Here is a 26,521-nt window from a genome sequence, read left to right on the forward strand (position 1 = left end):
GGCACACTGAAAATGTGCAGGAAGGTTTGTAGGCATTTCTGTTTTATTAAACTACTAAGAAAGCTCTAAATAAACACGTTAGCTCTACTTTGGTTAGTTCTTTTTAAAAACCAGAACAATCAAGTTGAAAGGAAGCTTTGCTGAATGAGAAGAAACCCTTTTCCTAAATTATGTCTTATCTTTTATTCACAACTTTGACATCCTAATCCACTGCTTAATAATGACTTGAACTCCAACAGCACAGGACTGTACTGTGCTAATGGTCTGATCTTAAATTCCATTTATCAGTGCATCTCCCAGTGAAAGCAGGAGGCATATCCATCCAAATATGAGGAATCTGGTGGTGGATGAAAAGCAATGCCCAAATCTTTTTCTACTCCTGTCCTAGCTTGTCCATGCTCACTGTGGTGGCATCCTGAGTTTTAACCATCCTTTAGCACAGGCAGCATTTCCATCCACCCTGCTGTCGGCAGCAGAAGGGGGCTGGGAAAGGCTGGATTCGGATCCAGGGGGAAGCGCAAGCAAGAGGATCCCTCTGTGCAGACAGCCGTGATTTCTGCTGTTTTAAAGATGATAGACAAGACCCTCCAAACTCCCCCAAAGTCTGCAATCTGATGAATCGCAGTCTGCATAAGGTAAGTAATTGTGAATAAGGGGTGTTTTGGATGAAAAAGTTCAATTTCTGATTTACCAATTTAATACATAAATAGCTAAACTGAGAAGTCCCTTCACCCGTGTGACAGTCTTACATGACAATAAAGCATTATGAGTCCTCACCAACATTTAAACTACAACAATAATAAAACATTTCACTTATGAAATTCAGTAATGTGGGAATTCAAGCAGAAACCTTTCACTCTTCTTGCAGTGACTCCAATTCGTGAAGCTTACAATTGCAGGACCTAATTCTGGGTGCAGCTGTACACAAGCTTAAACTGAAACCTGCAACACTGACTATTTCAAGGAATCCAGTTACAAGTACAGGAGCAAACAGACCTACAAGCAACCAGTATGCTCTTAGTTGTGACTTCTGCTGTGGTTATATCCACAGCAGGGATGACAGTCAGATCTCAAAGAGGTAAGATGTCACATGGATAATTTATAAAAGGGAAATCTGTATCAGAGAATCATAGAGTGGTTTGGAAGAGACCTTAAAGATCATCTTGTTCCAACCTCAAATGATTGCTGATTTAATTAAAAAAGCCCCAAATGATATATACATGCACATATACCCTGTTACTACAAAGGCTTTTGAGCAGGAGTGCCAAAACAGTAGAAACAAATTAAGTATTAGCTGAAGCAGTAAATGACAGGTCCATTCCATTTCTAAACTACTGAGCAGAAGTAACAAAATAAAAGCAAAAACAAATGTCAAATGGACAAAGAGTAAAACATCTGTTACACAAAGGAGGAAAGTAGTTTAAAGACTGAGCTAAGTGAAGCCTTTAGCCACCTCCCTTCAGGGAAGGGAAATCTGACCCCAGGAAATAAATAAAAGTCACCCAAAAAAGTGAACAAAAGAGGTGTTTGAAAAAACCAGAACACCATTCATCGCAGCTAACGACTTGTTCATTATGAGTGATGATGGATAAAGACTTCTCACGCTGAGATGAAATCAAGATTTATATGCATTGTTTCCTCTCCCAACTTGTGGGAAGATCATCATCATTTAATTCTATCTCTGCGGCCAGTGATGGGCATCCAGAGAGCTGGTTATCAAACGGCGCAGTCAGCTGGCAAAAGCCGAAACGTGCAGTTGGCACATCTGGACCGAGCCGCCACAGCCGAGGGTGAACAATGACTCCTGGCCAGTGGCCAAATTGCTGCAGACGCTGGCGGGTCTCATCCACAACACCCGACCAGCAGCTCTCTTCTCCACCCCCCCTTTCTTTCCCTTCCTTTTTTTTTCCTTTACGAGAATCAGATTTTCATTGCTTCATTCAATTGCTCTCCTCTGCCATTTTTTACAGCTCTTATCGTTCCCTTGGAATATGGCCTTGAGACAGCTCATCCGTGTCCTTCACTGTGTTATCTCTTCTAACTTTTATTAAAACTTCAGCTCTCATCTGAAGATAGCTAATTAAATCCATGACAGATTATATACTCGTTTAAAAACTGCGCCGAGCTACTTCTTCTAAGAACAGGGTTTATTTTCTTTTCCCATAGTTAAAACTAAGGGCATATAAGGAGGTTTCATTCATTTGCAAAGACAAGATCCTTATCTTTCCCTAGTATATAGATAGGTTTATATTAAAGTTCCTTTGTTGCGTGACAAGACTCGATGCAATTTCTCACAGTAATTATTTCTTGTTGCTGGAAAGATCTCTCAGCCTTATACTTTTGAAATATATATACACTAACATATATGTGAATGCACATTTACACCCGGGTAAAGCATTGCTCTAAAATATAAATGCAAGCACAGTAAATTTTATTTTTTAAAACACTGGAAAGTCTTATCTATAATAATTTTGACAACATCACAGAAAGTAAATTTTTCTCTTTCTCTGCAAGTAACGAGGAATCCTTTAAATTATTTAAAATCATACTAAGCATCATTTGCTTACATAAATTAAAAGCATACACAAATTCCATCACAGACTGGTCTCACTGTACTTCCACCCATCATCTCAAACTACCGCTAGCTGGACTTGAATGCAAATGGCTTTGTTATCATAAATAAATATTTGCAGTAATGGATATACTGCTCTGCAGCAAACATTATGCAGCTCCTCCACTGTCTGCATTTTGCCAACATCTAGTACACAAACCTGGGCATAGAACTGCTTCAGAGAGGTGCTGAAAATCACAATACCAGCTGAAAACACCTGAGCATCTTTCACAACCATTAGAAAGATACATAAAATATGCTCATGGAAAAACACCCTACCCTCTAGAAAATAGGATAAACAACCCACCTGAGCCTCTCTGTGATCCCTTCCTTCTCTTTAAGGCCTTTTGTAAGATATCCTTCATGGTGACCTTCATACTGTCCACCTGAATAAGTGAGAATCCATGAGCAGCATTTCTGCAAGACAGATGCACATGCATTTTTACAAAATCATCATCATCAGGCAGCTCACTGCAATTTTCATTAGTTTCAAGCAGAGGATTTGTTAGGCACAACAATTCACCAAGTTGTGCTATAGAAGTGAGTTAAAAGGAGAAACTAAGCAAAGTCCCTTTGAAAGGCAGAGGCAGAAGTGGAGGAAATGTGTTGAGAATCAAGGTGTGTAAGGATTTTCGTAATTTATCTTTATTTTTGATCATTTTGTGCTCATCATTAAAAAAGAAAAATGAGCAAATGCACCTGCAGAGCTCCTCAGCTCCTCATTATTAAGTACCTGTTAGGCATTCCTCAGTGCATACAGGAGAAACAGTTTGCAATGTCATTGTCATACAAGTCCCAATGGCAGACGTGACAAATCATTAAGAAGTGGAAAAACAACACTCAGAGAATTAACAGCAGCTCTGCAGCACTACTAATGTACAGCATTATTGCAAACTAAGTAATGTGCTTTCTCTGGACTTATTTTTTGTGTACATTGCAGAACAAAATCCTAGCCATTGCCTGCAGGAGAGTCCAGACCTTGGGGAAACATAGCCAATGCCACAGGAATGGCTATGGATGATACCACCAGGAAAACACCAAAAGTGGTATCACTGGGAAAGCAGAGAAGGTGACAATATAATGGAAGAGACACTGGATTAATATATCAGTAAATTTTGCCCCTTAGACCTTGCAGTCAATCTCTGCTCATGTCAGTAGATGTCACTGCAGACAGTTAGCACGGCAGTCAGAGAGCTGCTAGGCACCCACAGGGAGAGATTTGCACTGCATGGAAAAAACCTGGTTTGCAAAGCTATTTAGACAGGAGGAGGAGCTTTGTATCTGGCAACGAGGAATTTTAATCAGGGAGTAGAGCTCTGTATGAATATCACAGCTGGAATATTTTTTAAAAGCAACTGGCAGTCAAAAGCAATCCAAGCAACACAATAACATCATTAAAAACACGAGCATATTACATGTCACTTTAAGACACAAACACTGGGAATACAAGTTGGAGTTCAGCTGTGGCATCCCCAGCCCATGCTGTGACACAGCCTAGATGAATAAATGACATCTCTAAGCCTTTGCCATACATTAACACGTCCCCTGGCTGCAGGGCATACACGGTGGCCAGTGAGCTCCCTGACTGGGCACATGCTGGCCACCACCTTGCTGTCCTGCAGTTCACTTGTGTTGTTCTCATGGGTAGCAGAACCACAGGCACACACTGCCCCATTTTACCCTGCTCCCAGGGCAGAGCTACCTTATCTACCCCACCAAGATTTCCAACTCAACATCATCTGCCCAGTGGCTGGAGACAGTCAAGAAATCCACAGGGTGGTCATTTATGCATTACAAATAAAACCTGCCACCTGATTATTGTATCAGATGGGTCTGTTTTCAGAGCATCCCCAGCTCCTTGGGCAGCTCACCTCCAGGCTCCTCACACCCCACAGCAGACAGTCCCACAAGCTACTAGCATAAAACAGTGCCTTCCTTCCCATCACTTGTGAGTGAGACTCATCTGAATTTCATTCTCATTTCCCTTTGTTCTTGGCAAAATAAAACTGCCCAAAAGCCCCAAATTTATGTTCTCTAGACCATGTAATATTTATAACTCTATCTTACTCATCTTCAAACCAAATATTCCCAATGTTTTCATGCATCTACTGTTTCCCTCTCTATTTCTGCTATGTGCTTCATATGGAACAAGCACAACTGAGCCCACTGCTCCACATGAGGGAGTACCATCCATGTCTGCAGTGGTGAGATTACCATCCTCAGAACAGCCGTGTCTCAGGGGTTTGACTAATGCCATACAGTGAGCAGAGACCTTCCTCAACTCTTCAGTGATGAGCAAACCTTCCCTTAAGCTGCCTTGGAGCTGGATAACTTGCACAAGCACCACACAGTGTCCTTCCGCTACCCTGCAGTTGCCTGGGCATCCACCTCACTTCCCAAAATCATTACAGCACTGGCCCAAATTGACCTGCTGAGGACATTTTAAAGTGAAAAACCTCTTAAACAGCCAGACTATAGTTACAAAAAGAAACTACCTTTGTGCTTTGATTTAAGTAACATGACATTTGTCAATGAAGCGCTACAAGAAAAGCCTTATACACTGCCCCAGCCACCAGAACGACTGGTTCAAAAGACATCCGGTACCTTCAGGTAACTTGTAAACTGCTCTGCAATACAGAAAGGTTTCCAGACAACTGCAACTAAAATACAGGGAAATAAAATACAGGGCCTGCAGCTGACACCACGACCAGCCCCACTTCATGCCCGATGGTGACCAACCATGGCTGACCCAGCTCCAGATACCAACATGTATCTGGAACCTCCCGTAAATGGAAGATTGTCTTTTGATTCCTGACACTCCAGGTGCTAAAGAGCACATGCTGCTGTTGATCCCGTTCATGTTGTGGCCATCCCAACTTGGTCAGTTCTGTCTATCGAGCAGCTGGCCTGAGAACTGTCAGACTCATTTTCCTGACACTCTATTACTAACTCATGCCTGAGCCTTGGCCATTCTTTGCCTCAGAAGCTGGATCTCATCCCAGAACAATCTTTAAAAGTTTACTTTACTGATCAAAGCAAAATAAGAAAAACCTCTGTGTTTTACTATATTTAGTGTGTTATCCAGTAAGCGAGACCTTGGCAAGAGCACCGAGATGTAAAGCTCACCCTGCATTCGTAAACTTTTGGATATTTGCTCTGGAGCAGAGCCAGAGGATCTGAAATGCCCGTCTCAGTTCAGACACACGATTCTCCCTCCCTTTGCTCTGGCTCACCAGGCATGCAGCCCTGGTTTTCTCTAACAATACACCACAGAACCTCAATAATGACATTTTAGCACTCAGTAAACTCACAAATCTGAGCCAAGGGTGGATTTAAGCCCAGACCAAAGGGATTCTGCCATCATCCTGGGGTCAGGCCAAGGTGTCAGAGCCCGTTTCCTGCACTGCCGTGGAGGAGAAGCCCCACACCATCTCCTATCAAACAGACAGGGAGTCTTGGAACCACCCTCTACACTGGATCACCTCAAACATCATCAATCTACCGTGACCAGCCTTCACATGGAAACAGCACAGTGAGGCTCTTGAGGAAGCAATACATCCCCACCTCACCTAGGCAGCCTCCCAGCTACACTCTGCACCCATAATGTGCATGAACTGTCTCCACTCAACCTAATTCCAGCATTCCTTCATTACGATTATGAATGACATGTTTCCATTCCATTCCTTTATTAGAATTATGAATGGCATGTTTTAGCTTACCCTGCTAATGTGTGATACCTTTATTGTAAGTTAACACCCTAGGAAACGGGACAGACAAGCAGAGGCTATTCAATCAATTAAAACTGCTGCTTACAGATTGGAAGCCAAAGAAATTCCTTAGCTTGTATTTTCTGTCATTTTGCAAAAACATACCTGGGTGACAAGGTTAAATCAAGCAAAGGAAATCCCTGGCACTTATCATCCACAGGCATTACTGATAAATTGTGCAGTGGAGGAATAAAGGATTACCTTCTGTATTTTTTCATTACACTTTTCTTTTGTTACAGAATACATAAATCCATTGTGGCACAATGTAATATGTATCATCGTGCTACACCTGTGGACGTTTCATAACGGCTGCCATGTCTGTGCAGTCAGGAATGATAAGTGAACCACCCGTGAATGTTAATGATAGTGATCATTCTGCGGTAACTTGGCTTTCCATCTTCTTTTACAGCCTCAGTGCTGGAGCCAGGGTGGCAAGGTTCAGAAGAGGAAAAAGAAAACAACACAAGAGGCAAGAGCTTCGGTGGGCTGACACAGAGATGCTGCCCTGGGGGGGAAAGTGCTCATAGGTGGCATGGAAACAGCAGTGTCCTCTCCATGGGCTCTGTTTGTGCGACAAAATAAAAGCCCAATGCTGAAAGGACAAAAGGTTTCTGTTCTGAACTGGGAAACAAACTTTTCCAAACGCTGCATTTCCAATCTGGAGCGGTTTTCTTAGTTTTTAACTGTTTTTTTAACACTGAAATGGAAATTATAGCCCTTAAAGCTTGCTGCAAAAGATGCCTGGCATGGTTGAAAGTGCCTGGGGATGACTAATAACGCTTTCCACTTGATCAGTACAAAGTCAAAGTTAAGACCAAAAATCCCAGTTGATGCAATGTACTGAACTTATGCTGGGTGATTTCTAAGATAAAGTGCACAGTGATATTAACCACAGGAACTATGCTAGCCAAAGTTTTTATCCTGAACCTAAATGATCTTGCTTTAGTGCATCTCAGGTTAGCCTTGGATAACTTTATGTGCTTTAACCGGCTCTGTTTTGACACTGCTGGAAGCTATCATTAGGTATCTAGAAGCCCACTTCCTGCTCCAACTCCTTTCTTGGGGTCCTTCCTACCTTCTGAACTTTGGTACCTACATAACCTTCTGAAATTTGTATTGCGTAACTATTCTAGAATGTACTTCGTAGATTACCTACACCCATGAAAAAACTGATAATGGGCCTTTTGGGGAGTGCTTCTGTAATCTAGGTGAAAAGCACGCTTCGAAGCACTGAACTGAATTTGCAGATGTACGATGAAAGCCTGGTGTTTTAAAACTCTTTCAACCTTAATCTATCAGGTATAACAGAAGTGCTGCTTTGAAAAATACATATATAACAGTCAAAGCAACATAAACACAATATCAAACCAGAGGAAAACAGAGCAGAGGAACTGTATGCAAATTTCATCTGTGTGCCAACTGGCAGCTGAACCGCAACTCCTAGATACACCATTAGATCATATACATCAAGTTGCGATAATAAAATTTCCAAGGGAAAAAGCCCTAATGATAGTATAGATTTATTTTAAGCTACCTTGCTCAGAATCTTTCAGGTATTACTTCATCATCTCAAGGAGTCTGCATTTACATGAATGTGGTGCTTTGTTTGACTCCTCCTGACAAATCCTTCTCGACATCAAAGAGGGCTGTTTGTGAGTGCCGTGTTTGACATTGGACAAAGTACTGCTTTCCACAACAGACAGTTTCCAAAAATGTAACTCGCTAGACTAATGGGCAGTTAGAAGCCAGAATGACTGCCCTCCGTCTTCTCCTTGTGTAACTTTGCCAGAGTCCTTGGAACTTGCCAAATTCGGTCATGCCTGCTTAGCTTCCTCGACTGATTGTGCCAGAAAAGAAAATAAGACACAGATGTATTTGAGCTCTTTGAGATGCCAGTAAGAGAGACAGCTAATGGCTTCATTTCGACCCTCCCCTACCAGCTGGGCACAGGTGGGGGGATAATGAGGTCCCTCTCCCTAATCAAACTCAATTATTTACTACTCTATATAGCCACAAAGACATTCACATTCAGCTCAGAATATAAAATACACTGTGGGCTACTTCTAACCACCACCACTGGGTATTTATAACCAACTCAAGTGGCTAAGAGTTTGCCTTGGCAGGAGTTTAAGTGTATAAAGTTCTGCAAACTGTTTCTGCTCAAACATGTCCTGCTGAAACGGGGTCCCTGGCGAGGTTCCATAACTGTCAGCTCCGTAACTGCACAACACCGGGAAATATATCCAATATGCAGGGTGGTGAGATCTGAAATCAAACACCATGTTTCACCATGAAGCTTCTCAGAAGCATCAACCTTTCTCAACAGTGATTCAATATTAATAAACATTACAAGTCACAAGCCTGACACAGCAGCAGCTGAAATACTTCGGCATGAGGAGGTAAAAAAAAGAGATGTAAAATACAAACCCACAATTACATGCAGTGGTAGGGTGACAGGGAAGAAGATGTAGAATTTACAACGAATCCCTACAAAAATAGGCAGCACATACGTTTAAACTCACAGTAGTAACAGTCCCTTGATCAAGAGATGCTCAAATATTCCTCTAATCTAGGGGACTCATTAAAAATTCTAATGTAAATCTAAATCCTTACAAGTAACTACATGGACGGGAAGTACAAGCAATTTCAAATTAACATATTCAAAGTCCTCACATGAGCACAGATTATGCTAAAGCAAAAGATTTCATCTCTCGTCTGCAGGATTTGCAGCTGGACCTGAAACCTGATACAAGCACCAATCGGAGAACTGCAGTCCAGGCTAGGATGCTGCTGAGGAGTCTAGACTCCACATGGGAACACTGATTTCTCCTCCAAGCTTACGTCCAAAACCTGAGATGACACGTGTTCACTGCAGTTAAATACCAATCCCTATTTATGCACTGTGCACATGGGATGTAGGTAGGAGGCAGTTGAGAATGAAAGGGGAACTTTTGCAGATGAGATATCATCAACAAATGAGAATCTTCTAAGGAACAGGCTTCTTAGCTGGTCTACCTGCAGTGAACACTTGTGATCCTTTTTGACTGCATGGAATTAGAACAGGATTTTCTATATACCTCCTGGTGTTTTTCTGGGGATACCAAAAATGCAGGATTATCTTGAAGATAAAACAATCATAGGATCACAGAATTAAAAAAATGAAATCCATAGCCAAGTCAAATCCTCTGACTCTACAGAAATGCATGCAAGTGAAAGAGATGCTTCCTCTTTCAGATTAAACACTCAGCATTCTTCTGTCAGGTGGAAGGAACTAAATATTCTGCAATGCCACAGGCAAAAAAGCCTATTCACTGGCTCAACTGTGTGACTGGAACCTGCACAAACCGAAAGTGGACCTTGTGATACAACTAGCAGGGCTGCTTCATTTCATAAGCAGCATGGCCGGAGCAAAATGAAGATTATGTGTTCAGACTTTGTGTGAACTCCAAATATTTACTAGCAGGAGTGCAACAGTTCAATGTTCTCCACCAATCATATGCAGAAGGGCTGCTTCTCTTCTCTTCTCGAAGGCTCGGCCCAGTTGCTGCCACCAGCAGTTACTTTTCTACCTGCCTCAAGACAGAATGCAGACCATGGTACTGCCTGCAGAGAACCAGGAATACACGTGCCCTTCAACTGTGTTAAATTCACATGAAGAATAGCAAAGAAGGACCCACTGCTGTTTCCCAGTGATGGAGAACGTTCGCACCCATACTCACATGCGCACAAAGAGCGACTGTTTGGCTGCCAGGCCAGGGGAAGAGTACTTTTCAACCAGCGCCAGAGTGCTGAAGCCAAACTTGTGAATGGGCTCATTGGAATCCAAGGGTGGAAAATCCGTGTCAACCTCGCCGTCATCCTCGGCAATATGGAGACAGTAGGCATTGACGTTGTCGCTGAAACAAAGACAAGTGAAGTTTATTCAGGAGGGATGCTAGAAACCTAATTCCATTCAGCCCATCTGTATCAGTCACTAAAGGCTGCAGGTAACAAATCGGCAGACACGCGTGCTACAGGAGCAATACACTGAAAAGCCACCGATGGCATGCACATAAACATGTCCCAAACATATCTTGTTATCATACCCATGTGGTAACAGAACCTCCTCCCAAACCTCAGTGTAAAGCACTGACTCTTACTTCATAATTAACTGAACTGCAACCAAAATACTGACAGTGATTAAAATATACTGAAGTCTATAAAAGTTCCATGACTTCATAAAGCTGGAAGTAATAGTTCCCCATTTGTGATAATTTATTTACTTATATGCCCATTACATTGCAGAATTAAAGGCAATCAAGCAGTGTTTGTTTTTTCACAGATCAAGTAACTGTGAAGAAGCTGATTAGTAGAACAGCTACCTCTGCTAAACATCTAAGAAGTCCAGTCACTTCAAAATTAGTATAGACTGATAAGAAGAGCTAAACAAGAGAGTTTTGAACAGATACACTGAAGAAAATAGGAAAGAAAAATCTAAGCCTCTTTCCTTCCACAGAACAAAGCCCATCAGGAAATAACCATCGACACCTTCCAAACAGGTATTAATCGTATTTCCTTAACATTAAAATCTATTTCAAGTGTTACTATTTAAGTTATTGACCTGAAAATAAGTATTCCTTCTTACCATAAATCCGCCAGCATGCAGTCATTTCCCACAACCTGAAGTACAGCCTGAAGGATCACGTGGCAGTGTGTTTCTAAACTCTGCCGTTTAAATTTGGAGTTTTAATTGCATGATTGATGCTTAAATTAATGAATTGCAAAGTGTATGCTAATTGTTTAATTGGTCGCTTGATCTATATAGATCATTTTTTGAATTAAATGAGTTGATTTACAAAGTTTATTGATTGGATGTGACAATGAATTATTTCACTGACTACCTGATTTGCAATTTTCTCAATTAATTCACAAACCTTTGGTTGCAACTGTGCTTTATTGAGAGTGCTTAGGCCAGGTGATCGAGATGCACTTTGTTATGACTAAGACATTTATTATATAAAATAGGTATTAATGATGCATTACTATTAATATGAGCTGTGGATTTGCTATCAAAAAGGTAATCCAGCAATGTTTGCCTCTGAATTTGGAAAATTCTGCAATATTACTAAAGAAATTTCTATGAGTCTCTGGACTGTTATGAAGAACTAGAACATTGCTGTAGAATTAATTGTTAACTTCTTCAGGAGTGCTAAGGAACTTTCAGGGAAGCTGGTGAAAGGTAGTGCTGGGAGGAGAATTCAGCCAGCTCCAGGGAAAGCCTGCAGCCAGGATGCTGCGTGGTTTGCAGTGTTGCCAGTCTTTTTAGGAACAAGCTCAATAAAGAGGCTGTGAGTAACGTAGATACGGTTGATCTTGCTTACGTAATGAGAAATGCCTGGCATCATTTTCGGGTCCTTCTCTTTTCTATTTAAATTTCTACAAATCAGAACCCCAGGATGGTTTGGGTGGGAAGGGACCTTAAAGGTCATCCAATTCCTGCCATGGGCAGGGACCCCTTCCACTGGAGCAGCTGCTCCAAGCCCCTGTGTCCAACCTGCCCTTGAGCACTGCCAGGGATGGGGCAGCCACAGCTTCTCTGGGCACCCTGTGCCAGCGCCTCAGCACCCTCACAGGGAAGAGCTTCTGCCTAAGAGCTCATCTCAATCTCCCTCTTTCAGTTTAAAGCCATTCCCCCTCATCCTGTCCCTGCATACCCTTGTAAGAAGCCAGGATGGTGTGCCTTACACCACCGATTTTCTAACTTACTCATCTGACAGACTTCTCTTATGTGCAGCCTGGTGAGCACTGTATAAATAAAGTTAACATTTTCATTTGGTACTTGATGCATTTGCATAATTCTCATTAAGGCTGGAGGAACATATAGACATGCAGGCAACAGAACAGATTCAGTGAGGCTCAAAGCAATCCAAGTGCCAAAAAAAGGCAGTGGTGACAACTTATCTTCCACCAATTATACTGAAAATATTCAATAACCATTAAATTAAAGGGGTTACCAATGTCTTCAAACCTGGAGTGGGTTCCTGAACATTAGCACAGATTAAGTCGCAATCTGTTGAAAAACCAAGCCCAACGGATAAAACAACTCAGCATTTTGAACCTCCATCAGGATGAGATCGAAGTCCTGAACATTAGACTTCAAATTACAAGGTTCAAAGACTTGAGAACCCAAGTTTGCTTGGACAGAATGTAAAAGCCCAGTAACTGACAGATGTAAAAGCAGTCTTAACTTGTAGAAACAGGAAGATGAATTTTGCATCTCACTGTTTATTTATTCCTAGAAAGAGATTTCAGTTATTTTTTGCAGGTGGAATCATTGCAGCACATCTGTCAGAGGGATGGCAAGAGAATGGTCCACTGGGTCATGACCAAAGTTCAGGCATAAAAGGACAGAAACATGGTTGCTAACACCATCAGTGGTTCCTCATATCAAGACACTGAAGAGAGACAAATATAATACAATTACAATTTAAAAAGCAACCTAACTGAATACAAAATGTTCTCAAAGCTGTCAGTTAGTACTCACTCTTCAGACTCTTACATCTCCCTTTTAGAGAAAAGAATTAGGCAGTAATATATTCTTTTCCTAAAGACAAAGGGGCTGTTCCTCTTAATTACAAAGTCTATAACCTCCTCATCATTCTCAAACTGGGTTACTAATAGGTGTATGTGTCATTCTGCATGCGCTGTATATCAGATTCAAAGCACTCTGTGTACTCTAGTGCAGTGTCACAATGATCCCCATTTTGTCTTTTTATACTCTGAACTGACTAAACCAGGAGCAAATGGCAAATGCAGGATGTGTAACCTGCACAAGCTGTCCTTATTTGGAAACGATGAGTCAGTTTACAGTTAAGTCAATCCTTGCTACAGGACTGGCAGTCTGCAATGCTAAAAAAGGATGATGGAGACATGAGAAATAATTAGGAACTACACAAGAAAATGAACTTGGAATCTTGAGGCTTTGCTCCTTCCTCTGAGCATTTGTACTCAAGACTCTCTGCTGCTGTTAGGTTGTTTGCAGGTATATTATTTCTCCATTATTTATATTATTATTTCTGTCCTGAGATTTGATTACGGGGGACATCCTCCTTGGTCAGGAGCACTCTCTGACACATCATAACATTTTATCCTTAGAGGCAGGCAGTGAAATTCATCTCCTTCCACTGCTGCCTTTTGCTGTTGGCAACCATGTTTCGTGGAATACCTCTACTCCATTGAGGTGTGCTGTGCTCCTGGAAAATACACACGTGTCCAAAGAGTGACGTTAGTGCTGGTGTACTCATAAAGAAATAAGCTGATCACACACAAAGGACACTTTCTGAACTTATGATATAATGAACAGAAATTAAGGAAATGGCACCATCTGCAAATGATTTTCTATTTCTTCTCCATGACAAATCCAAGTGAAGTGTTTAACCTCTGAAACATCTCATATGTGTGCTGGGAAGAGCTAAAGGAAATCCAATATCCAAGGCAACAACATCCATGAAACTGTTTTCAAGTGGGGCTGCTTTTCTGCATTGTATCTACTAGACAGAAACCAACTAATCCTCGAGAAGGGCAGCACAAGCCACCTCTCAGCACCTCTCCTTCTCCTGTACAACTGAGCTACAACAGGAGAGATTACCGAGCCCTCAAACACTTCTGAAAAATGCTGAAAGAGCAAACTTTATTTTTTCCTTTTGGCACTGAATTTAAGTTAATCTAATAACTTTAACAGGAACAATAAAGTGAAAATTGGCTCATAGAGAAAAAAAAAACCCAAACCAGTTAACACCTTCTTTGCACCACGAAAGTCACCCACTAGTATCTGTCACTAACACTGTTATAATAAACTATTTTAAGTCCTTATTTTATGCTCTATGACCCAGCCAAACCTGAAGTGTTTCACAGAACTGTTTTAAAACTGAAGGTGCTCAGATGCGCGGCTCTGAAGTACCTGCTTTATGTACTCCATGTCACCTATCATCATAAAGTAACAACTCTTACTAAACCACACTAGTTCCCCAGCACAGCAAATCTCATCCATTGTTTAGACACAGAAAACCTAAGGGCAGAATTCTTTCACAATGCAGATGTAAGCAAAGATAATCTCAGATATTGAAAAATCTGAATTAAAGAATTTAATTCTATTCTTCATTTTTGAAGAAACCTGGTATTTATTTTGGTTTTAGGGTTCTTATTTGTGTATTTTAGTGATACCTCCAGGATAACCTAGAAAGAAAAGCCCCATTAGCCCCTATATCTGGCAAGTCCTAGAAAACCAGAAATATTTTAACATGTGTATAATGAATTAAAGTCATTCTGTCAGCAAAATGACAGGTGAAAGCAAGTAAGTAATGCTGAAGCTGTATGACAGAATTCTGGCTCGCTTTCAGGCAGACTCACTATGGCTAAAATCCCTTCCATGGTTTTGGGAGAACACTGACAGTACTTCCAAGATACACAGTCACCCAGTACAGTGACTCCTCTCTCTATGAATCTGGAGGAGGAGCTGATATCATGCAGATAAACCAGTCAGAATCTGGGTACCTTCTCCCAGAACAAACAAGAGAGGAAGTTACAGATGGGTTCCGGATTTTGACATCTTTGCCATTAAGAATGCTACCAAAAAATAGATGTGACATAAAATGAAAAATGTGTCCATGACACCAAAAGATATGAGATTTATACTATTTTTGCACAGAGAATTTTGAAATTATGATTCATTTACAGATCCATGGTTTCATATGCTTATCATTATACAGCACCCAGTAGTTTAATTGAAAGAGAAATGGATATAGATGCATGTTTGCTGCTCAAAAGGAAATACTGATGAATGCGTAGGTGGCTTCTCCAAGATTTATCTATGAAAACATTGACATGGAAATCCATTTCATTATGCAAAAAGGCTGCAGAGGAGAAAATTAGAGATCAAGAGGTAGTAAAGAAAGAACATTACTTCAGTTTTGGTTCCCGTCCCTCACTTGTATATTGCCAGCATATTAGTCCAATCAGGTCATGCACCTTGGCATTTGCTATCGTCACAACTGTCATGGGCTGTAGTTTGTCTTGGCTTGTGTGCAGTGGGAGGTAGACATCAATTTTTTTGGTTGCCGTTGTACCAACATGACCCTGTCGAGAAAATATATTTCATTAGAATGTATTACCAAAAACTATGCACGACAGAGCTAACGCAAAACGTGGGGAGGGTGGAATTCTTTTCAACAGAAAGATTAAAATACTCTGCTGCAACTCAGAACTGGATAAAGCTTGAATGTTTAATCCCAATTATTTTATTGCTTTTAATGCATCTGTAAAAAGGATATGAAATATTTGGCAATGATTTCACAGATTTCCATAGAGTCAGAACTTGACGGCAAGAACCCACGTTCCTGCAGGATCCAAAAACCTTCAAAAATGGGTTTTCCATCAATGTTTAATACTGGCCAGTAACTATCTACACTCACAGTGCAGGCCACAGCCTGACAGACACTCCAGGCTGCTCATCCAGGGATATCAGACCAGGGAACACAACCTGAGCAGAGACCTATGGCAGAAATGAATGTCAATCACATGTGGAGGCTAAGACAACATTTAAAAACAAACCTTAGGCTGGAGCTTGGTTTGCCAAGAGAATAACAAAATCACACATACAACTGAGCCATTAAACTATCCTGAACTATCTGAAAACAACTAAGAGGGCTTAACTAATATTGGCTTTTATTGGAATTTACTGTATTGAAAAAATCTATTTGGCACTGTGGAGATTAACAATTAAATAAACCATAAAACTCAGCAACATAAAGATCTGTAGAGTTTGCATTGCAAGAAGAAAATGTTTAATCTACCATAGACAGGAGTGCATTTTTAAAGCAGTAATCTTTTAAACAGACAAAAGACTGTACATCCTGACCCCCTCAGCAAAGCACCCCTGATGTAACTATATATCTCTATCTATCTCTATACATATATGGGCCTTGAGAGAAGAAAGTATTACTTGAATTAATCACCCAGAATTCTAAGTAACAGAATAAAAGGATTCAATACTATAAATCTATAATGAGAGTATAAAACAGGGAGTTAAATGCCATGTGCTAATTTCAATATATTGTTAAAAACCATTTGATCCTTCAGTGTGATTATAAATTAGAGAAATAATAGGAATTTAAAGATTAAAGTTACTCATACTGGCATAGCTAAAAGTATTATTAAAATCCATCCAAATATAACAAAGTTGTTTTTTCTCAGAAAGCATTTTTATAGTGCAGATACCTTAAGAATATGGGAAGAGAAGGCAAGAAGAGATTGGTTTTACTCATTTAATAGGAAATGCTAGATTTGTACCAGAATACAGGACACTCCACCTTATTTGGATAAACCTAAAGTGTGAGCTAGTGTGCCTGGGACCCTCCGAGATACCACCCTGACCTCCCCTCACTAAGGAAATCATTAACACAGCAGAACTACAACGGCTAAAACAATACAGTGGTTTGTGTTTGTTTCTTTTCCTCTCCTCTTCCTTTCCTACTTCCAAGATTTATTTTAAGGATAATTAAGCTGGTATCAGGTAATGAATCACCAGTCTCAAAGTGTATCCCTGCCCTTGCCCAGGTGCAAACATTAACCAAGGCAGTGTACAAAGACACACAAGGCTGTGAGCATCACTTACAGTATGGGCATGACTGAGGTATCAGCATGAAGGGAGACCTGTGGTTTCAACTACATTTGCATTCGCATGAATAAATGGCAGTTATCAAGGAAATTAATGTGGCTCCTTGGCATGCCAAGTTAGTTACATATTTAAATCCAAGGATGGCAGAATCGTAAGTAATGCTTAGTCGTGGTAATGGGAAAATCCAAGAAAAATTGACAACCAGATGTGAGAGTTAATGCCAAGGTTACAACTGACACACACAGCATCAAAGCAGAGAAAGGACAAGCAAGCCAAGACCTGTAACTAATAACCAAAAAGACCAGATTACTCCATTAGCCACTACTACAAGTACAGACTGTTTTATAAGCTCATGATCAATAAACACATGTATTAATGAAATAAACACATTCTGGGGACCCTGATCTTACAGCTGCCACAAATAAGATGGTGACACCGCTCCTCTCTCTTCTATGCCCTACACAGTGTTGATGCTTTGTTTTTGGTGGGTTTTAAATAAACTTTTCTTTGTTCTTCCCCATCTCCCAACCTCCTCTACCTCCTCCAGTCTACTTTTTCCAACTTGCTTGTTTAAACTCCATCCATTACTGGTATCCAAACATATATGAACATCAAGATGACGGGTGGCTTAAACCAGGGGTAATTCATCCATAGATGAGGATTCCAACTGCTCTTTGAGCAAGGGGAGCAATACCAACAGCAGCAATTCTGGGAAATGGCTCAAAAGCATCGCTATTATAGTCAAGATGTTTAAAAACCTGAGTGAAGTATTTTTATTAATTAAAAGGGCTGTGAAACTGATTGCCATAAGGTATTAGAGAGGCTGAAAACTGAGATTTGGAAACCAATTAGACTTTCTATCAGTAACGAGAACATTCATTGTCATGTTAGGTAGGAAACACCAGTATGGGCTACAAACATGTGGGTCAAGGCTTAGACGGATCAATCACAGAGTCAAAGGGGCCTGGAGAAAGCCTCTGCTGTGTTTATTGCAAATTGATGATATTTGTTCTGACCCAGCATTAGGAATCCAAACCATCAGGTACCTGTCTCCAGGATGGAATGAATCCATACCCTTAGCCTGGTCCTGCAAAATATTAATTGTGTAGTAAGTCCCACAGAGCTCAATTAGTTATCTGTGCAAAGCTTATTAGGTATGGATTTGTAGGTGGTGGGACTGAATAAAAGGGATCCAATTATTAGTCTCGGTGGCCAAGAGTCAAAGACCTAACCACACTGGATTTAACTAGTAATAACTTGTGGGTTTTATATGGTGCTTGTAGTCCCTTCTTTAGGAGGAATCATTCAGAACCGGATTACTGACACTACTGGAAGCATAATTACCTTTTTCTCTCAACTAAAAATTGTATTCCAACTGCAAATGCTGAGGAGACCCAGAAGATGAAGTACAATTACCTATATTCAAAAAGGCAGCATCAAACTTTATTAATAGATCCTGTATAAAATTCAATGGAAAATCTATTCAGGGCCAGGGGCCTTACCATTTGGAGTTTCCTTAATAGCCTCCAATAAATCTGGGAAGCATAAAGGGGCTGTTAAATTAACATTTTCCTGATCTGTCACCTGTGGCATAGTTAATTTGTCAAAAAATTCTTTTAGCTTGTCACTGGACACTGCATATTCTGACAAATGGAGTCTGGAATAAAATTGACAAAATATCTCGTTAATTTTCTAGGAAATCACAAATCTGATTCCATTAAGCTTTTATTGTTAAGAAATGGGATATTCCACCAGTCCTTTAAGGAAGTGAGGAGTAACTGGATACACAGAAAACATATGATAAATCATAGAAAATTACCTGAGTATTTTTATTAATGGATTCTCTTAAGGCTGCCCAGTGCTCTCCTACAGCTTCCTCTGATGGAAATTCCTGTTTGGTATTTCTACAGCGTTTTCATCTCACTCAAAGCAAAGATGATGTTTCATTATCTGCAATTCATTGGAGGAGACACGGCGCTGTGCAGCGCACGCAGGCTTGAAGAGGCAAAAACCCAGGGATACTGTTTCCCAAATTATTGCTAATGTGGTGTGCACATAAACAACTCGCTTAATTTCTCTGTATTTCTGCTTTCTCTATCAGTGTTGTCAGAATTCTCGGTGGTTGGCACATTACTGCTATTCTTTGCTGCTGCTGCTCAAGAGCTGCATAGAATTAGGGCATTATTTGACACTGCTGAAAAGTGCAATCTGCTGAATTCACATATTTTCTACCTTCTGGTTTTGATAATTTAAGCAGATCAATGTATATTTATGCACTTTGGTAATAAGCGGTGGCTACGCTTAGGAAAGTTATTCCCACTAATAAATACATTTCTTCTAAAGAATAACTTGGTATCTGAGACTATTGCTCCTATGGAGCTTTGCTTCTCATGTCCTCTAAACTAAGGACAGACAGAAAACAATGTAATATTTGGTGATCTACAATAGTAGTCAGGCTAATTACAAGAATGTAAGCAGCATCAGCAGTACTTACATATGTTGCTGGTACTTCCAGACAAAAGAGTATGAGTGAGGGACATGACAGGCGACACAAATGATGAATTTCCATGGATTTTTTTCTATATACACACATAATTTTAGAATTGTCTGTATCATTAAATAATGTTCTGTAGCAAAATTAATAGGCTTTAAATATAAACACAGTTTGTTAAATTAAAAAACAAAAATATGTATGTAAACTCTATCAATTCTTTCCATACAAGAAGTCTTCCTAAGACTTAAACCCAACTTTTTAATCAAAGTCCATGAGAAAGTGTGGACGTCCCTCCAAAACCGGATGATGTACACCTTGAATAGACTATCGTGGGGCACAAGTTACTCCTGAAGTACCTGCACAATGAGGGCATAATGACACAGTCATTGAGAAAAATGCCTACGCTGTATCTTGCTCACTCCCGATTTGCTTCACTGCACACCAGGGTAGAAAATTAAAACAAAGCCCATAAACATTTCTCAGTGAAAAGTGATTAATTTCAAACAATAATAATTTACTGCATTTTCTTGTACAATAGAGTTCTGTGACTAAATGTTATATCACTTTAAGATTAGATGTTCTAATGATATAATGCAAAGATTTTACTGAATCATTATTTAGTGGGAGTCATAAAAACCTCTTAAAATTAATCTTTCATGCACATCCAGCTTATCCAAAGTTAGCATTTAATTAGATGGCCTTGGCACGAATGAGCTTACTACTTTATTTGCTCAATCAGTATACGTCTCTTCAGTAATTATAATTAATTCAAGTCATTGACTCACCTCACAGCAAACAACGCTAAACATTACACAAAATGGAAACAAATACTTATCCTTCTCTCTACAACTGTAAAATGTCTTCTCACTTTTAAACTCAGGGAACTGGGTTTTTGCTTTAGGTGACAGGGTATTTAATACACCGTGCGACCCAGCAATCACCTCCTAAACTAAACTTACTCACGGATGTATTTGAACAACATCCAGAAAATAGATGAGTGTTAACACACAAAATTTCCAACATGTTAGAGCACAGAGGTTTATGGCTTATAGTACAAAGGACTACTTTAAGACAACCATCGAAAAGCATCATTTTCTAAACTCTTGGCTTTAAAAATTAGAGCAATTATTTCTTCATCCAAAATAAGTGGGAATAAGAGAGTCACAGTCATGCACAAGTAGAACAGCTTTTGAGGGGCTGAGAAGGAAAAGAAAGGTCATGTAAAAAAAAACCCCAAACCCAACTATTTTTTTGGATCGAGTTTAGATGATCAAGTATCTCAAAAGCTCTCAATAAGCATGTGGCAGAAGCCCTCATACTGTAGCACAATATAATGACACTGCTGGCATATGGCTCAGAATGAACGCACTGGCAGCAAAGCAGGATGATGAACACGTTTATCAGCCTCAGCATCCCAGCTCCACACTGCCAGCAGTGAAACGCGGAGCTGCAACTGGTAGGTTTTGGTGCGGTGAGTAGAAAAGCATCTAACATAATACGATGGTTAAATATTTATAACATAGTCTGTTCAGTTTATTTGCACAGCACTGTATCAGATCTGGAGAAAAAGCCTGTTCAGTTGCATGTTATATTAACATTCAGAGGCATAACACTAAATCTTAAGTGTTGGTAGGAAAAATGTATGGTAGTCCTGCCCTTTTTATTCTCCAGTGCATCATACTATACCCTGCTATGGCAAAACAGAATGAAACTTATTTCACCAGGTGATTAAGTCAGAGTTGATATTTTTAATTACTACAGCCCTGTGATTACTTTTGTCACTCTTGAAGTCATTTATGGAAAATAGCATCAATGAGGCCACAGGGACAATGGGCTCAACCCCATCAACAGCCACATTCACATGCCTGCCAGTCCACATGGTTTTACAATGAGGCTTCAAAGTTGTTCCCCTCTGAGAAGTGGATTCTCCTTTGTATCATCCTGGCCTGTGTTGCAGAATTAGCAGATCCCCATGTAAAATTCCATTAACATAGTTAAATGCTTAATTTATCTTATTCACACTGTCACTATTCATAAAAATTTAACCCAGTAATTTCCTGTTATACAAAGCATAACAAAGTATGAATATTTAACTACAAGGTAAATAACACACTATTATTTTTTATTCTAAATTGTTGACTTCACTTAGCATGTCTGCTTTGTACAGCACCACACTATTTTTCAATTAAAGGTCCAGATGTTTCAAAGGCTCCAGTAGGCAGCAGCAGTTATGAGAAATGCGTTATCTGCATTGCAATGATCACTACAACATCAGCTCCAGGCTGCATTAACATACTCATGTTTTATTCTAGCCCCCCTCCTCATGTACCAGTTAATTATACAACACACAGCTGAGAAACATAACCTCCAGAGCTGGACAGTTTCCTTCCATGCTTCCACCTGAACAAGTTTTTATATGCACCTCAAAACTATGATTTACATATATAACCACAGAACCAAGGATCCCAAATTACTGCCTGCTCTCTCTTGGCATTCGCTCCCACAATTAATACAACTATGTAAGTCCTGAGCGAAGAATAAGACATATAATTCTTGTATCAGCATATTTCAATCACATTAACATGCAGTCATTTATACAACTCACTTAAAATTAAAACCTCTTTTTACTTAGAGTGTTATGATTCCTTGTTATTACTTTAATAGAATCATACAATGGTTTGGGTTGGAAGAGACCTTAAAGATCATCTAGTTCCAGCCCCACTTGTAAGATTTTGGATAAATCTTATCTGGAACAGAAGGAGAAGCCCTGAGTCCATCCCCTTTGCAGCCCAGGCCTCCTTGACATTCACAAGGGCATCAGTTTGAGGACAAATGGACCAAGTCCGTCTTTGATCCCGTCACACATCTCACAGGTCCTACATCACATTCCCCACAGCATTGCTGGACCTGGAGGTGCCCTTCTCCAGAGGCCTGGATTTCACCTCGCCTGTGGTGGCACTGAGCTACCCAGGGATATTAAATCCTAATCTATTCAGTTCCCAGAGTTCTGCTGAAGAATGAAAACACACATTCAGATTTATCAAAATACAATTGCTATAGCTACAACAAAGAGGCATTCATTACACACAACTATCCTTAGTTTCCATGTAGTGAAGAGAAGGAATGGCCTACTTTAGAAGAATTATTTATATTTTACTTACTAATAAACATTGCAATTTAATACTAACGAATAGAGTTATTCTTTGTAGTAAGAAAATACAACAAAACCTTATAATTAAAACTACACCATAAACATTATTTGTACGTTAAGAAACATGCCACAATATATTTTAATGAACAGATGCTATACAAGAGATAAATGTTTTCAGAAATATTCGATCCTTAAACAGATCAAGCCTCTAATCCTATGCTTCTGTTGCATAAAGCAGACAGCTTAAGTTCCTCGAGGACATTAGCCAACCTTAGGTGGAACATTTTTAATACATCACCGTGTCACTTTTTAATGTGCCACAATCTATTAACCACATGGCAAACTAACAGGGATTTTTAAAATATGGGTTTTATAGCTTTGTGCTGGTGATTAATTAAAGAAATAGCCAGTGTTTCACAAATCATCCCTCTAATTAGTCTAAACCAGACACTTTGCATTCACTGGCATTATTGCCATCTGAAGCTCACAGAAGGGCAGTAGTGTGGCGACGAGGAGCCCGCGCATGCCGGTGTGCATCCTCAGCACCAGCCCGGGCTGGCACGGCACCGCGCAGCCCCAGGCAGAGGTACCATCGTCACAGGTGCTGCAGTCAGCTGGAATTTGACTCCAGCTGCTTGGAAAAGATGTTCTGTGCAATTATTCTCCCTCATCCTGAAGGAAACAACCGAGGTAACAAAGAAAACAGAGCCATGTCTGGAACGTGGCCTGGAAGAGCGAAGTTGGATGCTGCCGAAAATGAACAAATATTAAAGGCAGAGGCTACAAAAAATTTGGCAGCTAAATGATGCATTTTCTGTCAAAACATTTCAAAGTCGAAGCTACAACTAATTACATGCGGTCCATTCAAAGAAGCCGAGCAAGACTTATCATTAAAATGACTCAATTATTCTTAAAATCATCTGTAAAACCTGCCTGAAATCTCATCATTTTTACTGTGCCTATCTAGATACACCACTTCCCCCAGAGCTCAAATTAAACTCTTAACAGTTAATATGTTCAAGTTTTACTACAGGTTTTTACCCGAATTATTATTAACTGGAATTTCCTACCTAGGAAGGTTTCTATATGGAAATATGTTCTGCAGTGTTTAGTGACACTATCACAACAGCTTTCCCCCCCCTTCAATTTAAATACCATCAGAGAGACAGAAAATGATGTAGCAGTCAGGCTGCTCACGAAGACAGGGTTTTATTGCCTCTACCACGTAATCCCTTTGTCAGCATCAGGCACCAAACTTGCCCCTTAAACTGGCGTTCCCTTGTACTCAGAAAGACCGAGTCCCACTGCAGAGCTGCTCACAACGATGCGCGATGTTGACTGCATGTTACTCCCTCCTACCTCATTATGAGCAAAAAGTCATGGGAATAAGAAGAGCAGCCTTTGGAAAACAGTCCATGATAAATAACACTAGGGCTGAATTATACGAAGAATATAACTTGGCTATATTACTTGCCAGAGAGGTATATTCACTTCATCAAACTGAATTTAAATGATTGCACTTCCAGCAATATGCTCAAAGTTTTTTTACTGCAAAAAGTGATTAACAAAAGAATAAATGTTTTTGTGCTCTCTCCAATGAAACTATTTGCTCTTCTTTCAAAAAGAACAGAACCCAATTCTGAGAGAAATACTAACCTCTTCAGGAAGGGCTGTCTCAGCCATCCCCTTCAGCCTGATCATTGCTCTTCAGAGCTGAAGTAGCCAAGCAACCCCGCAATACCGGGATCGAATGCCAAACTGCACGCAATGCTGTGAGCCCACTCCCGAGCTCCTCTCACAGCCCTTTACCCTTTCCCAACTGCTAAAAAATAAGTAAATGAATAAAAAATTCCTCAAACCTGCAACACAAGTTCAGAACTTGGATTTACGGTTCTAATTAACTGCACTGACAGCAACCTAACAGATCTGTGGCCAACTACTTGTCTCTTTGTTTTCAATAGCAGTATGGCTGCAAAAAGAATCAACTGGCTGTATTTTATACAGCTTCTTTTGGAAAACAGTATTTATGTTACATATAAATGTACATTGAAATTCTATGTCAATTTTCTAATTAAGTATTGTTTTTCCTATGATTGTGCCCAGAAAAATTACTTTAAAATATACAGTTTAAAGAGTGCATAATACTTTCTGAAACAATACAAACGACTCATTGACTTTCAGCTGAGAAAAAAATCTGGATTCCTGTCATTCCACAGAGTTAATATATTTTTCAGAAGACTGACCTAATAATTCCAGTAGGGCTAAAATCTCTCAAATAATTATATCCTATTCCCATGTAATTTCTTTACACTTTTATCTGGATATGGAAAACATCTTTATTTCCTCCTCACAGCCACTTTCATTCAGCACTAATACAGTTTGCCTCTTTGAAAGTGCCCCTTCAAAGACAGTTGGTGTACAACACCAGGCATGACCACAGCTGATGTAAGGCTGGGCTCTTGCTTGAGGTCATCTTAAGCCAGAAGCCATTTAAACTGATAATTTAAAAGAAGAACTAAATGCATTCTGTGCATAGAGAACCTACATCAGTATTCCGGATTACCACAAAAACATACATCGCCTGTACACAACTTCAATAGCCATGTATCATTAGGTGGTATCTTTAAAGTGTAAAATGCCTTCAGAGGCTTTTGCCTTAAAATACTGCACATGAAAATGCTCTGAAGGGCGAGTTCAAGCAGGTTTCATTGATGCAGGATTAAAACCAGTTCTGCAGATGACACTACCAAAAAACCCCCAATCACTCCCCATTCTGAAGCGCATGATGCAGTGAGACGGCTTCACAGCGCTTGCTAACATAAAGTGTTCTCAACACATTCTTCCCCAGGACTTGGGCCCAGTTCAGCCCAAGGTACAATAAATTCAATCTCTACAGAGAGCTGAGAAGCATTTTTGTTAGTAAATTAATTTTCCTCATTTTAAATGCAAGGCTTCCTAGTATTAAGAAGCTAGTGAGAATTTTTTCCTTATTTGTTTCAGATAGGCAAAGGAATCTTACACGGGAAACCCCAAACCATTGCACTGCCTTTACAGATTCTGAGTGGACAGTATTGAATAAAATCTTGAATGTAAAGATAATAATTTAATAAAATCTGAATTTATAATGGAAACAAGAATGAAACAATTACCACTCCATTTATAGTTAACGTTTAACTACAAACCCAGAATTCTTCGATTAGCGATATTATGGTGCTTGAACAGACCCATAAGAGAGTCCTTACTCTGTAATTAGTGTCAATGTCTTAAAATCATTTTTCAAGTACAAAGGTCAGAGTAAAGGCATATTCTAACAGGCTGGCCTCTGAGAAACTAACAAAACCCCCCAAAACCTTATCTCTCTCAGATACTTATCGCAATAAACATGTCTGTTAAATGTATATATCCATTCCTCCTGCAAATAGCAGGCATTAAAAACATTTGCTAATAAAACACATCCATATTTCTTTGGCTGTTAAAACCTTAACTTGTGAATACGTTTTTCATTTGGTTTGATCTGTAATTAAGGGAAAGATAATGACATTAGTAAATTGCTAAAAAATCAATTAGACAGAATAAAATGCAATATGATTCAGCCAAAAGATTAACAAGTGCATTATAAAAACTACTTTAAAGTTCTTTAATTCTAATTAAGCTTGCTTTAAAAGACTATGGCCTAAAAACTGGTTTTTTATTTAAATGCATTACCAAACTGGCTATTCATTAAAATTCCCCTGTATGTTTCATACACACAGGCTGTTTTCCTTCCTTTTCACTTCTTATTTTTCAACCAAGATTTGCTGCTAAGAAAAGGAGTTTGGATGTTTCCGCAGAAATCCTGTCAAAC

The 26,521-nt window shown here is 39.7% G+C and overlaps 1 protein-coding gene across 2 annotated transcripts in view; it reads right to left on the minus strand.

The window, feature by feature from the left end:
• The window catches only part of MAPKAP1 (MAPK associated protein 1), a 97,491-nt gene that overhangs the window by 40,581 nt on the left and 30,389 nt on the right, over positions 1–26,521 (minus strand). For both annotated transcript variants that reach the window (XM_034067778.1, XM_034067777.1), the window contains exons 5-7: positions 15,320–15,492; positions 10,098–10,274; positions 2,919–3,028 (exon numbers count right to left, since the gene is read on the minus strand). In XM_034067778.1, the coding sequence (XP_033923669.1) occupies positions 2,919–3,028; positions 10,098–10,274; positions 15,320–15,492 (460 nt within the window). The remainder of the gene's footprint in view (positions 1–2,918; positions 3,029–10,097; positions 10,275–15,319; positions 15,493–26,521) is intronic.

This window comes from Melopsittacus undulatus, chromosome 11, assembly GCF_012275295.1.
Source record: "Melopsittacus undulatus isolate bMelUnd1 chromosome 11, bMelUnd1.mat.Z, whole genome shotgun sequence".
Classification (NCBI taxonomy): Eukaryota; Metazoa; Chordata; class Aves; order Psittaciformes; family Psittaculidae; genus Melopsittacus; species Melopsittacus undulatus.